Source organism: Fragaria vesca, linkage group LG5, assembly GCF_000184155.1.
Source record: "Fragaria vesca subsp. vesca linkage group LG5, FraVesHawaii_1.0, whole genome shotgun sequence".
Lineage (NCBI taxonomy): Eukaryota > Viridiplantae > Streptophyta > Magnoliopsida > Rosales > Rosaceae > Fragaria > Fragaria vesca.
In genome coordinates, this window is record NC_020495.1 from 7,927,720 (window position 1) to 7,946,373 (window position 18,654).

General features: G+C 37.6%; 3 protein-coding genes across 3 annotated transcripts in view; 2 read left to right on the plus strand and 1 right to left on the minus strand.

Moving 5' to 3' along the window:
- The window catches only part of LOC101303335, a 10,271-nt gene extending 6,221 nt beyond the window's left edge, over positions 1-4,050 (minus strand). Inside the window, exons 1-9 of the mRNA XM_004301079.1 lie at positions 3,691-4,050; positions 2,807-3,166; positions 2,402-2,534; positions 2,000-2,175; positions 1,822-1,895; positions 1,612-1,647; positions 1,443-1,533; positions 974-1,033; positions 321-455 (exon numbers count right to left, since the gene is read on the minus strand). Of these exons, the coding sequence (XP_004301127.1) occupies positions 321-455; positions 974-1,033; positions 1,443-1,533; positions 1,612-1,647; positions 1,822-1,895; positions 2,000-2,175; positions 2,402-2,534; positions 2,807-3,166; positions 3,691-4,050 (1,425 nt within the window). The remainder of the gene's footprint in view (positions 1-320; positions 456-973; positions 1,034-1,442; positions 1,534-1,611; positions 1,648-1,821; positions 1,896-1,999; positions 2,176-2,401; positions 2,535-2,806; positions 3,167-3,690) is intronic.
- A 1,527-nt stretch (positions 4,051-5,577) lies between these two features.
- Positions 5,578-7,413, plus strand: LOC101295521. The gene is made up of 6 exons (XM_004299279.1): positions 5,578-5,735; positions 5,796-5,997; positions 6,135-6,399; positions 6,496-6,715; positions 6,811-6,892; positions 6,990-7,413. The coding sequence occupies exons 3-6, from the start codon at positions 6,183-6,185 to the stop codon at positions 7,188-7,190; spliced, it is 720 nt and encodes a 239-aa protein (XP_004299327.1). The 5' UTR covers positions 5,578-5,735; positions 5,796-5,997; positions 6,135-6,182; the 3' UTR covers positions 7,191-7,413.
- Positions 7,414-9,463: 2,050 nt separating this feature from the next.
- Positions 9,464-11,510, plus strand: LOC101303618. Its single transcript, XM_004301080.1, has 6 exons — positions 9,464-9,506; positions 9,911-10,349; positions 10,457-10,558; positions 10,665-10,730; positions 10,820-11,236; positions 11,406-11,510. The coding sequence occupies exons 2-6, from the start codon at positions 10,092-10,094 to the stop codon at positions 11,508-11,510; spliced, it is 948 nt and encodes a 315-aa protein (XP_004301128.1). The 5' UTR covers positions 9,464-9,506; positions 9,911-10,091.
- The last annotated feature ends 7,144 nt before the right edge of the window (positions 11,511-18,654 follow it).

An 18,654-nucleotide genomic window follows, 5' to 3' on the forward strand; every position in this document is an offset into this window, starting at 1 on the left:
GAGAGAGAGAGAGAGACCAAATGAGTGTATACAATAAAGAAGCTTAGCATTCAGTGATCAATGCTAATTTCGAAGATAAGTGAAATTCAAAAAAAACAAAATGAACCTATACACTGTTCCGCAGAACCTTAAGTATATCATGTACCTCTTTAGTACATTAACAAACCAATGGTTTTGAGGCAATGATACTCGATGCTTAATATAAAAAGTGACAAAACTAGAAATTAAACAGTGTCCTTTGACATTTGAACTTTATTTGTAAACACAGAGGGAAAGAATACTTATTTACCATTTGGTTCATCTAACTGCTCCGAAGATACATCTTCATTGCAACTCTTTCCCACCCTGATAGCAGCCTTTGCTGAAACTATATCTGATTTCTTCAGTACAACTTGTATAATTTGTCGACGTTTGGGTGGTAGCTGAGATAGGACATGTTCCTTCAAACGTCTAATCTACATTTAAGATTCAGATAAAGAATTAGATTTGAACAAAAAGCATCAACGTTGAAAATTATACGAACTATGAAGTCAGCAGGAATACTTTTAATTCCTAGAATAAGAACATGTACATGGATTTTAAAACAAAGAACTAAAGAACAGATTATCCTGACCTTCACATGGAGTCTACAAATAGTATATCATCTGAGTATAATTTCAAAATAATCAATGAATAAAATAATCAACAACCCGAACCATATTATCTCGTAAGGTATGAGCACATAAGAATTCTAGGATCATGAACAATTTCTGATTTGAGCATAGAATTTCCACATTTGTTTTCAATAAACAGATAAAATCAAAGTTGTGCTGTATTCCGAAACTGTCCATATCTATGCTTTTGGGATTGCAAATTAACAGTGACCTTGAAAACATTCAGAAGTTAATTTTTAAAGATAATTACTAAAAGGACTATATCATGACTTCAGACAAATAAGAAAAGTGGCATCCGAGTCTAAGGAACAAGAGCACACCATAACTGTTTGCTTGAGTAACATGTTCAACTCCTCCAAACGAGTACCCTTTGAGAAATCCTGCAGCAACAATACCATGGAGTATTTCATTACTTTTCTTGTGATCATAAGTCATTGGATATGATAAAAGATCTTAGTAGTAGTCTTATAATGTGTAGGTAAAGACATAGATACAGATTTATTATATATTTACTGTGGAAGTTAAAGCATCTGAAATAGTCAACCACAAGGCTCTTTGGGACAAGACAGAAAAAACATTCCCGCCATGGCCAACTGTATCAAACAAGAAACAGGAATCTTGCATCATGTTTAAGACATGGATGCATCAACAGAATGCCATTTCTTTTTCTTTTTTCTTTCCAAGGGATTGCAAAACACAATGATCATAAATCTTAATTAATAGGCAGCACAGAAAGAGCACTTCTCACGAAATCAATACGAGAATTATGATGGATACTCCATATATTACCTGAAAAATTTTCCCTTGGACACCCCGAACAAATTTGGCATCACAGTAAGTTTCAGCAAACTTAAACTTGTCCTTTCCCAGCAAACCAGGCCTGTAAAGAATTGAGATGTAAATGAATGAATCTAGAGATAACCAATCCAAATAGGAGTTCGACCGTGCGAATACTTACCATAGCATATCTATCTGATGAAAAATGTCAAATGGCCTATAATCACCTAGGAAGATACACAAAATGATTAATTAAGATGCACCAAACAGGGGTTTAGTAAGGGGAAGAACAAGAGAAGGCTATAGAGATAGCCAACTTAAAACAAAAAAAGAAGAACATTCATTCCAGAAAGTATCAAGTACTGCAGTGCTTAAAGGTCTGTGCTACAACCTTGACAAAGAAGGTGTCCCCGATAGTAAAACTACGCGCTCGACCTTTCTTGCCACATCAAGAACAGCTTGTATCTGTAAATATACATTATGACAATTAGCATATAGTAAAGGCCTCTGGAGTAATTTACTGAATCAGTAATTGCTAGGAAAAATACAAATGAGAACAATCTAGGTACCTCTTTAGGTTCTGATTTTTTTTTCGTACATCGTACATGGTGGGATTCATCAACAATCAAGAGAGCCCATTCTCGATCTAGCATGCTCTTTTGCAAATGGTGAAGCATTGTATAAGAAATAACCACAATTCTAGGCCATTTCTTTAAATTGGCAGGATTGTTTTCGTGACCAAAAACTGGATTCGGGAGGACATGTAAGAAATCAGTCATGTTTTACAAGTAATGTATAATGTGGAGATGTAAAACAATAAAACAAACAAGTATTTGATGTTACAATGAGTACCAAATGGTTGGTTTCTTAAAATAATAATAATAATAATAATAATAATAATAATAATAATAATTAATAAAGCATCAATCCAACTTAACAAGAGACAACTTTAAAATACTGAAAGTATTTACCTAGATGGATGTCAGCAGGCAAACAAAAAGGAAGCCAACGCTCTAATTCTTCTGCCCATGAATAACGCAAAATAGCTGGGCAAACAACGAGTATAGAGCCTTCACTCATGAAGCAGCATGCAATAGCAATAGCCTGGGAGAAAAAATTTGAAATTTATACTTGCAGGCAAATGTTTAAAATGCAGGAGATACACTTTGTTTTTTGTATAAAGCTCTGTGTGTGTCTGCCTGAATAATTCAAAGCTAGAGACTATTGGAGTAGTTTAGTACTCTAATTCCCTACAACTACATTATAATACCTCACTGCTGACTCATTGCACCCAATGGGCATATTATCATCAGTCAAAATCCTAGCGCAGTCAATAAGAATTGAAAGGCATATAATTTCACATTACATAAAACTACCTGTAGTGTCTTTCCAAGGCCCATTTCGTCTGCAATGAGACATCGTCCACCCCTTTGCAAACCAAATCTAACACCCTCAAGCTGGAAAGGCAAGAGTGAATCAAATAGCTTCTTTGGCAGCTTCCCAATCAATTCATCAACCTTATCATCTGACACGTGTTCTGGCCTACATGGTACCCACTTCCCTGTGATATACGACTGTGAAAGCCTCTCCACAACATTGAAAGTAGTCCAAGGTATCTCTTCAATGTCAATGCCCTTGTTGCTCCTCAAACATCTCACGACTTGTTTGTACTCACTCAGCTTATAAACACCGGCCTTTCCACCACCGTGATTCTGCGTGTAGTGTGATGGCATCACCTAATACAAATGCATAACACAAAATCTTAAACACAAAACTCTTAACTACTTAGTACTTGTGATTTTCGTGGATTCGAGGATGGATGGTATAGTACTTAGAAGTTAGAACTAAGCCTTTTCGCAACAAAATAACCGATATTCAACAAAACTGAAACGCAATGTCCTACATGTATGCTCATTTCACATATACATTTTCACATTCCAATCAAAGCAAGCTCATAATGACCACTATACGACACAGTTGAATATTGTGATTTTCATGGTTCTAGGATGGAGGGAATAGTGCTTAAGAGTTAGAACTAAGCGGCCTTTTCGCAGCAAAATCACTAAAATTGAACAACACTGAAATGCAATTTCCACTCATTTTCTTACCACCCAACAAAAAAAGAGACATTTAAATTTTCATATTCCAATCAAATCAAGCTCATGATGACCACTATAAAATCAACAATGGCAGTAATAAAGACTCAAACTTTAGGTCAAATTCAGCATCAAAATTTCGCAAAACCCAGAAACCCACTTACATTAGCCAAGCAATCACTCAATCTCCTCGAGCACTCTTCCTGCCCCGGAAATGCGAACCCTTGAATTCCGACCGGGGTGGCTGAGAATGAGTCCGGTGAGCAGATTTCGAGCCGGACCCGGAACATCTGGTTCTCCACAACCGGGTTGGCCCGTGAAATTTCGGATCTTGGTTCGCCGGCGCAGCGAATTGAGCTCGGGTTGAGGTCCGGAGAGAGCTTCCGGCACTTGAAAAGCGACCACGGGTCGGGTTGTTGGTGGAGGGCGGAGGCGGAGGAGGATTCGGCCAAGGCTTTTCGTTTGGCTAAGGCTGCTAATCGATTCGCTTCGGCTCGCTTTCGCTGTTCTTCGGTGATTTCCATTTTTGGGGATTTAGGGTTTTCAGAGTGTGTGTGTTTTTTCAAAAGGGGCTAAATTGCGCGGGGAATAGCAGTAACTGAACCAAGTGTATTTATTATTTAATAGTGTCCCTTTTCTTTTTTCTTTTTTTTCAAGTGTATTTTTTTTTTGTTACAAAAATTTTAGATGAGAGTTTGGTTACGCTACATCATCATCGGCATGGCAAACTCAACCTTAAAGGACTGACATTGGACACGTATCTGTCACACCAGCCTGCAACCTCAACCTTAAAGGACTGACATTTGACACGTATCTGTCACATCAGCCTCTATGTATATATTTCCACAAGAGAATTTACAAATCGCGAAATGTTATAGTCCTTTTTCTTTTCTCTTTCAAGTGTATTCAATGTATTAATACAATGGAAAACATTATTCATTAAGAATCTAGCAAGTTCATGAATTACTTTGTTGTGTTCCCTTAGTCACAAGGAAACAATAAGAATACTACTGACACATGTACTTATTTAGAATGAAATTAAGAAGTAAAGGAAATTATTCTGGAATAAGAGAATTTCGACTTTTACAAGTTTCGAGTAAACATTATGAAATCGATCTTCTGCCATCTTTCCATTCTCCAACGAACGCAATGCAAAACCAGTTATTGAGATTATACATGACACGACTCGATTAATGATGATTTGGAAAACTAATTTCTTTCTCGCTTGATGGTTTGCCAAGTTATAATCACTATAATGACGTAAAATTTAGAGACGTGTATGGTGTGAGTGACACTTGAGTTCGCACATAACAAGATTCACTTACTACATTCTCAAACGACACATATCTAGTACTACATTCTCAAACGACACATATCTAGTTATTTTAATGTATGTCAGTGTTTATATACAGTAATACAGATTTGGTCTTTTTAGTCCTGAATAGGTTGCCCTTGGTTATAATAAGAGTAGCAATCGAAGAAGATCTTGTAGTTCACAGCTCCGTAGTGTGTAAACTCCCAAAACCAAGCAAACCCAGATGCCTCTCATTCTTTCACAATCAACCAAATTACTTTATTGCCCTTGTCCAAAACTAGGCAAGACCAACCACACACATCTGCTATAGTACCCAACCTTGCAAGGAATGGGATCATCAGAGCTGGAACATCTGGCTTGGATCATATATTCTCTTGCTTGCTCTGGTGGGCCATCAAGACATTGAATTTTACATCATTATTACTATACCATTCCCTTCAAAGGGTATAAGGAATCAAAAGAACAGCTAGCTGCACAGAATATGGTGATTGGTGAATCCAGGATTCCATTTCCATTACCAAACTTGAACAACACTGCTGCATAAAACTTTGACTACTATATGAAAGATGTCTTTGTGCCAAACATGGTTTATATGGAGAAAAAAGGCAAGCATGGACTTAAAAATGGAAACAACTTGTTAGTTCAGACTTATGTGCATGTGCCTGTGAAGGGAAAATCCTTTGCTTCCCTAGCTCTTCATAGATGTGAATGCATCCAAACTGCAAGGCATAATTTCACTTTGCTTGCTGCGTAGTTTTCTGTTCATGGCCCAAACCTGATATAAGCAGCATCAATCACATTGAAAACCAGGAAACAGATTCTGTCATAGAATCAGCAATAGTTCAGGTTGTGAAGAACAATAATCTGATGCTTCAATGATGCAGAAGAGATAAGGTACTTGTAGCTTCCTGCCCTCTCTTATGTTCAAATTTTGCAGCTTCTGACATAACGAAGCCATTGATTTCCAGAATACATTAGTATACTTTGTTTCTTCCACAAAAAGTTGGTTCCTGCTTCTGCTTCTACATATTTTCAACATCGGCAAAATCTTGGAAAGCAGCAGCAAGGATCAGATCCCATAAAAAAAAGAAGCCTTTTTTTTATTTTTTTATTTATTGAATAAAGAAGCCTTCATTTCAACAAGCAGAGTTTTTAGGTAATAAAGCTGCATATACTTTCAATAACCTGAGTTAAAAATAAAATGTAATATTCTCTTGTATAGTTGATCCATACATGGAATAGAGAACCAACATAATCACATAAATTATCAAGAAACTTTCAATCTTATTGTAGATAACAAGGGGCAAAACTGGTCAAGACGGCCGTTCTGGGGAAATCAGTATGGATTATGATTCACAAGAGAGTGAGTTTGCAACCGCTGTCGCAGCAGCTGCATTTGCCATTCACTCAATGGAACAAGCTGAATTGCAGTACCAAAAAGAGAGGAGGAAAAGCCTTGAAACCACAAGGACCAATACTTTGCCGGATACAAAGATAAGGCCTAGTTCTGGGGCAGCAACTAGGCGATTATCAAACAAAGGAGCAAATAGTACTAGTGGTAAGTTTTCAGCTGCACAAATTCATTGTGTTCTTTATTTTTTTTCTCTTTTATAGTGAAATGGTCTCGGAGAATTAAACAGATTGAATTTAATAGGTGGAGCTTCAATGAAAATGCCAATGGGGCAGGACCAAAGAGCATTGGACTTGGAGAGTGTTTTTCCATCTAGGTATGCAAATCGTGGAAACTCTATAAGGCCTTCAACTTCTGCAGACGGAAATCAAAGCCGAAAAGGAAATTCAAGAGGACATGGCAATGCAGTGGAAACCAAAGCAGATGCTTGGGAGAAAGCTGAGATGAAGAAGATTCAGAATCGGTAAGGGCTAGTATATAAACATAAGGTTGTTTAACTAACAGTCTAAAGAAATGATCAGCTTCTTATTTGTGTAATGGCAAATCCTTGATATGTAGGTATGAAAAAGTGAAAGCTGCAATTCTTGCTTGGGAAAATGAAAAGAAGATGCAAGTGAAATTAAAGATGGAGAGGAGAAAGGTACTGTTTTAATTAAATTATGTTGTTCTTTAGTTTTAACTTTGTGAAGACAAATGATAGCAATCATTCGAATTATGCATGCACTGTTAAATTGCAGAGAGAAATGGAGCAAAGAAGAGCAATAAACATGCAACACTACCAAGTTAAGCAAGAAAGGATTGACCAGATAGCAGGAGGAGCAAGGGCACAAGTGGAAGTGAAAAGAAGAAATGAAGAGTCCAAGGTTAAAGAAAAGGCAAAAAGAATTAGAGCAACTGGCAAAGTTCCTGTTACATGCTTCTGCTTCACTTGTTACTAGTCAGAAGATGGAAACACAATAGTAAATACTGATAAGTTGTTTAAATTGTGAATGATGCAAATTATGGAAGGAGAAAAACTATGTATTGTATCTGTATATCAAACTGTAACTATACACTTGTGGCATCTCTAAACAAAAAACCCTATAATCACATCATTATATGAACCCCTTTGTGCAGCTACTCTTGAATTAGCACATGAATAGACTTGTTTGTTTTGGTTAATGGTGTAGAGATGAAAGTATTGAAATGGACAACTTCCATATGAACAAGAGTATAATAAGTCAAAGATGTTGATTTAGATTTGGATATGGATATCTAGAAATGTCAATAAGTTTTTTTCCTCATTCTGAGTGCAAGGGCACTATAGCTGGCAAATGGATGAAATTACCTCCATCACATACATCAGCTGAAAATGACAATCTAAATCGATTGCTGATACACACGACAGGAATAGAGAACGGATCCAACCAGAGGCAATATTGTTTGTAAAAATCAGATCATAGCTAGAAGGAAGGCAATTGTCTTCGACCACATAAGTAATGCTTAAGCAAGACTGTAGTGGACCTGCTTACCCTTGTCATTACGTGTTGGTACACGCCCACAAAATCACCATCGATCACAACTTAACAAGCTTATTCCTTCAACAAAAGCTTGAAGACAAGTAAGTATGAGAACACATTGTTCCTGGAGATGGAGCAAAGTGACCCCAGCTGCCATCCTTGCAGTCGACATTAGACTAAATATGATTACCCCATGTTGTCTAGGCGGTAACCATCTAGGCAAACACTAAACTAACAATTAGGACATACACTTATGTTGTTATAGATTGAATGGTAGCTAGTCATCTAGCAGCAGATAGTGAGAGACTACTGATATGTAAGGAGAGAAGAAGAAAGTAATTGTATTATACTATCATTGTATGTCAAACTATAAGAGAACAGCTTATTAGCTAACTGGAAACCACCTTAAAAAGAAACTGCATCAAGTGCAAGATTCTTATGCTTTTCTTCGAAAGCATGCATCAGATTCTTTTTCTTTTTCAGAATATCAATGTTATGGAAGAAAAGATGATGCATATATAACAGTTAGGAAGAGATACTTGAGACAGATAAATGTGAACTTTCATATATGATAAGAATGATGAAACTACAGTCATCTGAACTCCCAGAAATTAACTTGTAGGTGTAGTATTTATTTGTTGGGATATCTCATTGCTCCAGTGGGCAAAACTGTTTATAGCTGACACTTCAGTTGTAAACAGGACCATACTAGTTTTGGTCCACACTTGTCACCATGCGGTGCGATAGGGTTCATCTAGATGTGTACTGCAGGAGTGCAGATGCAGGGGATTCCTCATATAATGCCTGGTTTGAATGAAGCTGACAACTCTTTGTACCAAAATCACTTATGCACAGAGCTAGCTATATTATTGATTCTATACCAAAATAGAACAAAACGAACTGTAAGATCTGATCATGGAATTACACTATATTAAAAAGTCATGATCTGCAAGTGGGGGAAAGAGATAGAGGGGGTGTCAAATAGTCATTGACTCAATATATCAACCAAAACATATCTCTCTGTCAAAGTTAATGTGTCCATAAGTTGAAATCTTGAATGATGCTATGATTTAGATCAACCAAACGTGAGGTTGTCTTCAAGTGAGGTGTAAAGGCAATTTTCCTCATACCTACACAAAATATGGAGCATTTTTTCTTATTAATATTTTTCTTGTAAATAGATGATTATGTGAGTAGAAATCATGTCGGTCGCCCTACTAGCTAACTCGATTTATCAATAAGAAAAATCAGTACTGTTATTATCAAGAGAAAAATCAGTACTGTGACATGCATATGAGAATTTTGCAGAAAATGAAATTATCAAGATCCTTGAATTGATATGTAGGTGTTGGGAAAGCAATGGGGAAGGTTTTCCATAGAGCCAATGCATATCCAATTTCCTCTCCCCAGCTTGGCATGTTTTGGCTACCACATGTTTTGTGTAAAATCTCCATCACAGCAATATATTGTGACACTGACAACACAAAACAATTAATGAAAAGGGACCATAAGACAAAGAAATTATTTCTAGGAGAGCCCAAAATCAATTCCAAACTCTCATTCATAGTTTCAATGAGTGAGTACAGTTATATATATACTGAAAATATAGTTCAGTGTTGGAATAATCTAAGCGAGAAAAGAACAAGTCGAAGAAGCTGAAGAGAGGAATAGATCCTCTTGATCCTGTCAACTATATAATATGCAGCAGCAGCATCAGCATCAGAACAACCCCAGCATCACTCATCTAGTCCCCTTGTAAGCACCATATTTACTCATCATATATATAATGCATGTATACCTTTCATCATCAGCTTAGTTCGATTTACTATACTTTTTTCTTCGTTTTGTTTATGGAGTTTGGAATCTGGATCATCGATCCGAGAGAGACCCAGCTTTGTATTTCCATTACTTCATTTTCTTTCTTTCTTCTTCTTCTTCTTCTTCAAGAGAGATCAACCATATGTAATGAACTAATGATCATGAAACCACAAGAATTAAGAACCAGTAATTCTCCTAGCTAGTTTCCATTTATGCAATTCAACTTGGTTTTCTTCTTTGCTGCTACATACTACAGAAACAGTTTCTTTTTCATTGTTTCTACTTCTAGACATTCTTCTCAGACTATCTGAAATAATTCAGACTAATCATTGCAAGGACAGGTCTGATTATGACGTTACTGAGCTAAAATTGGAAAACGGTCATTTGGCAATTCATGGGCTTGGTGGGATTGTTCCCACTGCTCCGGCAAAGCCCACTTGGAGCAATAGGGCTTGTGACACACTGGAATCAATAGTCCATCAAGCTACATGCCACAAACTACCTGAAACAAATTTAAGCTCAATGGTTGCATCCTCCGGTGGAACATGGACTGACGATTCCAGCCAGCAGCCGTGGGCAAACGGTTGGATCAGGAAACGTACCCGGTCGGACTCCGACTACCATGGGAAAAATGTTAGTAGTACTAGTACTACTAGCAATGTTCATGAAGAACAGACCGAGTACCAAATGGACAATGATACTACTCTAAACACATGGACTTCTTTTGAATCGGCTAAGACCAAAAGCAATGACGACGATTCCACTTGTCATGAGGGGTTGGTGAGTGGTAACATATAATTTTGTATTCATTATCAAAGTTTATACTTCAAATATGTATCGTATTTACGGATCATCAAAATCTCTAAATTATGTCCCATTTTAATTAGGAAAACCAAGATGTGGAACGAGAGACCACAAAAGGGCATGAATCAAGCCGCTCAAGATCACGACCACGGCGAGTTGCTGCCATTCATAATCAGTCAGAGAGGGTATAGATCTTTCTTTCTAGCTATACCATGCTATTTATAACTAGGCATCCAACAAGAAAGTATGTTTAACATAGTGATGCAAATTAAAATGGTTTTTTTTTTGTAGAAACGAAGAGATCGGATCAATCAGAAAATGAAAGCTCTACAGAGGTTGGTACCAAATGCCAATAAGGTGAGAGATGCATTTTGAGAATTAGCACAATTCCATTTAGACATAATTTGTGTGGTTTTTGATTCTAGCTACTTGCTACAATATTACAGACTGATAAAGCTTCAATGCTTGACGAGGTGATAAGATACTTGGAGTTACTCCAAGCACAAGTTCAAATGATGAATAGCATGAGAAATGGTATGCAGCCCCATATGAATATGATGATGCCTTTAGGAATGCAGCAGCAGCAGCAACAGCAGCATCAAATGTCAATCCTAGCGCGCATGGGAATGACTCCGGTTGTTCCTGGCGCGCTAGGAATGGGAATGGGAATGGGAATGCTCAATGTAAGCAACATGGCAAGAATGGCTCCTCATCAATCTCTACAGCAGCAGCTCATTCATCCTACTCCTGCATCATTTCTTCCACCCTTTATGGTGCCCCAACTGATGCCACCAAAGCCTGATCCTGCCACAAATGCTAATTCAGACTCTTTTGCTAATCCATATTGTACCTTCCTAGCACAAGTAAGTTTGATAACTAAACATGGTTTTAGAAAAATTAGATTAAAGACTGACTGCCAGAATAGCCTAAAAACCGCTTAAGTGAACAAGATTCGATAAACTTGGGGATACCGATGAATGTTTAGGGTTTGGGATTTTTGATTTTTAACCTGAATCTTGATTGATTTTGCAGCAGCAATCAATGAATATCGACCTGTTCAACAAGATGGCAGCAGTGTTCCGTCAACAAGTCAATCATCAATCGGCAGCAAGCAGCCCATCACAGTCGAAACATTAAGAAGAAGAAGAAGTGATTGCCTTGGCCTAGTTGGTACAAGCTGTGACTTTGAAAAATATCTCTGTTGCAAGCCATTATTATTAAGTTTTCCATATTGTATTTTATTTTCTCTGCATATATTTCACAAATGTGGATTTCGTTACTCTTGCTAAATGGATCATCAAAATACCTAGCTATAACTACATTTCTGTCGCACGCCAACATTCGCAACATGTACGAGTCATACTATTTTCGGATGACTCTAGCTCCTAATATCCAATAATATTAGCAGAGATTATAAGTTTAGACTACCCGAAATGAATCAAAGAGTAAAATTGAGATATTTTTATCGCTGAAATGAGCAGTATGGATGCGGAAATGACAAGCAAATAAGGCTAATAAGCAACCACAGCCAAATACAATCTTTCTGTAAAAATGGCAATGGTAATACCACTAATCATAATATAGGGAGGAAGGAAAGAGTCACTGTTATCAAGAATCCAGCTTTGCAACTGTTCTTTCACAAGCACAGATCCGGTCTTCCATAAGCAAAAACTAAATCAACAAAACCAATAAATATATAGAGAATATGATAATACACTTCACCCTTTGGGGAAAGCAATAGATAGCAGTCACAACTCCTTCAGTTTTCATCCATCTATGCCTCTGCAGCTTCACAAAATCTTGCTCCTATCCCATATGAACTCCAAAACTACTTCGTTCATCACTTTTTTTTTTCTTTTCTTTTTTCTTTACAAACATGTACAGAATAAGCTATTATGTATTTGATTATATAAATCAACATGCACCTGTCTTTGCCGCTGGTCTGGTGTCCTGAAGAGAGATCACAGTCTCAAAAGCACCAACCAAGGCCTTGACTTTACTCTTCCTAGTTTCGACAAGCTTGATAGCTGTCTCTTCAATCACATTGTTCAACAATTTCTGATCATCTTTCTTTCCTTTTACATCTTGGTGTCTCAAAACCACTTTCTCAGAATTGCTTCGTATGCCATTCGAAAGATCAACACTATCCCCCTTCCTCCTTAAGACCTTCCTTGGAGAAACTTCAACTTTTTCTTGGTTTCTCAGACCAACTTTCACGGATTTGAGTTTAGCACCATTTGTTTGATTGTCATCAACTTCCATGCTCCCAGTGATTGCCCTTTTGACAGAAACACCATTTGGCTGGCGATCACCAAGTTCCTTTTTTAGAATGCTGACCCTTTTGATACCAGCCCCATTTGTCTGATCATCAACTTTCTTCTTCCCAATGATTTCCCTTTTGATAGCAACACCATTTGATTGGCGATCACCAACTTCCTTCCTCACAATGCTTCCCCTTTTGATGATACCAGCAGCATTTGACTGTCTGTCATCAACTTCCTTTCTCACATTGCTTCCCCTTTTGATGATAGCAGCACCAGTTGACTCACTGTCATCAACGTCCTTTTTTCCAATGCTTCCACTTGTGATACTGTCTTTACTATTTTGAACCTCCAGAGCTGAACTTGCTCGCCTGAATTTGAGTCTCCTTGGAGTAATGTTCTCAGGCTGAAGTTCAATCACCCTACCTCTCCGAAATGACAGCTTTCGGGATACACTGTTTTGGTTTCCACAGCCAACAATTGCAGACCTCCTAGGTGTAGTCTTGTGCTGCACCTTTGACTTTCCTATTGGCTCCACAGTTTTACTTGTACCATGCTGAGAATTGGCACCATTTAATTTATCGTGAGTGGACTTGGGTAAAGAAATGGACATGGATGATGAGGATAACGATGGAGATAAAGATTCTTGAGTACCATGTCGAGTACACCTCAAACCCTTGTTATCCTGATCTAGAGGAGCAGCTGATAGACAATGAGCTACATCAACACGTTTCAAGTGTTTCTTCTCAAAGGATGGAAAAGATCCAATTCTACCAATTCCCTTCCTTGCACGCTCCAAGGTATTGTTTTTGCTTTTGCCTTCAACAGATACAGGTGACAATGGCGATGGCTTAGGAACACTGACACCATCAGGAGTTGAGTCCACAGTATTATTCTCAGTACTTGATTCAATGACATACAAAATCTTTTCTGGCATATCCTTGTCACTTGGTGGCTCAGGTTCAACTTTTCCAGGATCATTTGGATCTTTCACATGAGAGAAGCCCTTAAGGTTATAAGAGCGTCCGGGATTCACGTTGGAGTCTCTCTTATTGAAGTGCTTGGAAGACAAAGAAACAGTTTGCATCCCCATTGTCTGTTTTTCACCCGATAGAGAAGCCCTTCTATTATGGTTTCTGATACTTCTATTTCCTCCACTGCTTGAACTGTCTGCTGCTTCCTTGCTCTTTCTGGTTCCAATGTTTCCTTTATGATGTGAACCTTGCTCTACCATAGAAACAAAGGAAGGCATTTCATTTTTTGAAGAACCAGTATCTTTCTTTTTCACTGATATAGCTTTCTTCTCCATAACAGCAGAGTCATTGAGTTTCCAAGTTTCAGAATCTTGAGAAGGCTTAGAACTGTTTCTTGATACCACTTTAGAATTCATCATGCTGTGCACTGATCCTGTGAGAGAAGATGGCTCTGTTAGTTCAGGTTGTTCCTCCTCTAAATCCATGGAGTCTTCCATAGTAACATCAATCTCTTTCTCCAAAGAAACATTTATTTTCTCTGTCACTAATACAACATTTTTCTCTGTGACAAAAGACTTGTTAAGTATCTGGGCTTCAGAATCTGGAGAAGGCTCATGACTGGCCGTGGATTTCACCTTAGAAGATGGTTCAAATTGCCGACGCTTCACCCTTGAATGAATGGAATCTTCCATAGGAACATCAACTTCCTTAAAAGATGAAACCTTTTTCAGAGTTCCTTTCTTTGTCACTGATATGACCCTTTTCTCCGTGACAAAAGAATCTGGAGAAGGCTTAGAGTTGGTTGTGAATGTCCTTTTCCTCTCAGCTTTAGGAGATGCTTCCAAATTTTCATCCTTTCCATACTTGCAATAATCATGGCAGGATCCCAGCGAAGCTCTGAGATAACGGGATTGGATACTTCTAGCAATAGATCTCCTTCTGACATCAGCATCATTGGCCTCTATTCCCGCCGGGATCACTATGATAGAGTTTCTTTTGATGTCACCACCCTCGGGCTCCATTTCCTGTGGGGTACATGCAATAGAGTTCCTTCTCAGATCGCCGGAGTCCATTTCATGTAGGATCACTGGAATAGAATTAGCTTGTATATCATCACCATCAAGCTCTATTTCCTGCATAGTCTCAGGGATAGAGTTCCTTCCTACATCACTGCCTTCGAGCTCCATTTCCTGTGGAGTCACTGGGATGACATCATTGGACTCATCAACATTAGACTCCAACTCCTGCGGGATCACTGGGATTGAGTCAGTGTTAATATCATCAGACTCATCACCCTTAGACTCCACCTCCTGTGGGATCATTGGAATTCTGGAATCATCACCATCCGACACTGTTTCCTGTGGGATAACTGGTATAGACTTCCTCCCGATTTCATCACCATTTGGTTCTATTGCCTGTTGGATCACTGGGATAGAGTTGTTAATGATATCACCACCCTTTGATTCCATTTCCTGTGGAACTAGTGCAATAGAATGCCTTCTAATGTGACTGACAGTGGGTTCTTTTTCTTGTGGAATCACTGAGATAGAGTTCCTTCTGCCATCCTCACAAATAACCTTCAAGTCTTCTAGGATCACTGGGATACCGATATTCTCAACTTCCATTATGAAGAATATGACATTGCATACTGACAACCCTGTAGAAGAACAAAAATTCCCAAAAGAGAGTGTGAGTAGAGACTATGAAACCGCAAAGCTACACAATATCATATCAACACCTTCCCTATTGAATTCGAAGTACTAAGAAAAATTGAAGCAGAATGTGAAGGTCTTAAAGCTTCACAAAGATGTAATCTCCTACATAAGACATGAATCACAAAATTCTACAAAGATTTACTTGAAATAATTTCCTTACTTCATGCAACATGTTGAAAGACCAGTAGTCAAAGTATCAATTTCTAACAAAGTGACCTCATCTGAAAAGGTTTACCTTATAAGATTTCTTTACAAGGTATATTTGTTCAAAACCAGAAAAACCATATGAAAAGAAATAATCACAACAAAGAATTCAAACAATGAACAAAACCAGACCAAAAGATGCAACGAATGAAACAAAGATTCTCTGCATTACAAACACCAATGCAATACAATAGAACAGATCCTTCATAAACAACTTTGCAATTCCCTAACTCAACAACTAGTTGAGAAATATTAATCCACATCCAGGCCCAGAAAGAAAAAGACAACATATCTCATCAACCATTATCAACTGAACAAGGACCCTTTTTCAAAACTTAACAGAAATCCTATCGTGTTTGTTCATCAATACCATAATAAACTGTGCAATATACATGTATGAATCAGCTGTTCATTGATACCATCACAAAACATCAATCATTTTTCCAAAACACACTAAAGATGATTCATTTCATACAGAAATGACCACAAAGGTCATTCTTTGACATCAACCATGTAATCATAAGCATAAAACAGATAAAACCCAATTGAAATTCGTCAATAATTAAAAAAGCTGACATTGTAAGAAAAGGAAAAAAGGATCACCAAGATCATACCTTATTCTTGTCTCTCACCCCAACCCAAGAAGAGAAGAACCCTAGAAGGGGGATGTATTGGTTGCTTCAGAAAGAGTGGTGATTTATTATGGGAATAACAGCAAACGCGTTTGTTGCAACCAAATTATACCCAAAAAGACATTTATCAAAAACCTCTTTTTGCCGCGGAGAGAGAAAGTTCTAGAGAGAGAGAATCTTTGAGCTCTAGATAGAGGGACAACAATCTCTGTGAATATGATGTGTGATTCCACGACAAAAACGCGCCAATTATATAGGCCGTCTCTCCATCATAGTAGTTTATACTCTTCGATTTTTGCTTTTGTTTATTTTCTTGCCCAGAATTACCATAGAATATTAGTGCGTAGAATATATACCAAATTACCAATGAATCCTATGTATATGCTACATTTGTGAATGCCAAACCATATTCATTTCGATTTCAAAAAAAAAAATCATATTCATTTCAAAATTATACGAATATGCAATGCACATGCATATGAATTATTTTTCCATATATTTGGAATCAATTACGCACGAAGAATAATCATTTTATGCATAGTTGCATACCATGAGAAAGTAAGAACATGAAATCTAAGGGGTACGTCCGTACGTGTGTGTGTGCATATATAAACTAATTAATATTGACATACCCAGTTTGGCAGTTTCAAGTAGAAAAGATAGAGGTCCCTGGAGTCCAGGAAGAAACTTGACCAGGCTAGGGAGCAGCGAGAGAGTGCAGCTGTGAAACAAGTTAGACTAGAACTAGAACAGCTTCACCGTCTTCGATTTAGCTTTAGTCCTTTTTGGTAATTTCATTTAAAGGGTGGACCCCTAAACCCGGCTCAGCCCACTATATCATGACCGCCTAGGCCCGCGTCGTCTCTGCCTAGCCCGCAAAAGGCCCAATTAGCACTAATTATTTTTTTTTTTTTTTGGCTGAATGGCTATTGGCGAATGGCCACTTTGAGTCTCTCTGTTTTCCAGAGCAGCAATGCAGGCGTCAACAACATTGGCTTCGAAGCTGCTTACTAATTAGTAATTACTAGAGATTCTGGGAAGCTTATAATTGTCTTCATTTCTTCGTATCGGTGTTCATGGAGCGCCATGTATGTCCTCATATTAAACGGACTAGCCTTTTATCTGTACATATTTGCACGGAATCATAATCACAATCAACTAAAGATAAGTTTACCCTATTGTACAGTTATTCGTCTTACTAATCAGTAGTTTTTATGATTATTTATTTATTTAATTTGTTTTGATTTGTATTTTGTTTTTACTATAACAACCCTTAGTTTTTATTTGTGTTAGTTGATTCATTAAGGATAATTATGAAAGTTCACAATTTGGTAAAGCTTTTAAGGGCCGGCTTTATAGTAGTAGAGATATATATCCTGCAACATTCCTTCTTGCTCTCTCATCTCCTTCCTCTTCTCACTAACTAATGAGCTCAGCTTACCAGAAGATCCACAAGATCGCAATAGTCCAGCCAACCACCCACGAAACCGGCCATGCCAAGAGCCTAGCTCTTCCACACTAAGTACTCTTCGATCCCATCTCGATGTGTATTATTACTGTATAATGTACAGAACGTCAGACATTGCTGAAACTAGGAGTTTGGTAGTGCATGATTGATATTGAAAGCAAGGCCATGATTATGATTCATTGTCGAGCTTGGATGGCTTAGAGCCTTAGAAGGTTAAGTACTTATGGGGTATATCTACTCCATGTAATTTAACTTGCAAGCTTTACATGCATAAAGACCAATCGTATCGATCATTGCTTATTTGCTAGCTAGGTAGGATATATATTGAATGGTAAATGACATTTAACTCTACTTGCAGACTTAGAATGCACACTGATAATAGATATTTACCCAAATAGTGAATCATTTCCATCATTCCATGCCAACTGGTTTCTTACTCGAATGGATTCAGTTTTACCTACTAATATATGTGTAAAAGAGTGAGATCGAAGAAAAGGAAATGAAATGAAAGAGGAACGTACTGTCTGCATGTACTCGACTCAATGACCACATTTGGAAGTCAAATGAAAATGAGGGAACTGTGTTGAACAAATTAACATGTTTACTGTTTCATGATTGCTCATGTTCCCCTAGCTTCAAGAAGTGCTTTTAGAGGAGACAAATAATCTAAGCTACGCATTGATTCATTATGTCACGTCTGTCTGTTTCCAAACTTGCAAAACCCTCTTGATCTCCAACATCATTATGAACCAAAATATATATCCATATATAACTCCAAAATCTTTGAGCAATCTTCAACAACAAAATACAAAGGGGAAATTATTGATGCAAAAAGCATGATCCCGACTTATCTTTATAAGAAGAAATCTTTGCAATTATCTTATTAATAAATATGCTTCAACTCAATTTATACCTGTTCATGATTATCATCTTTGTTTATAAGGTTACTGCATGCATGCTTTGGTATTACGCCATGCATTAATCTCACAATAATAGGTGGTTTTTTTTTTTTTTTTTTAAGGGTTTT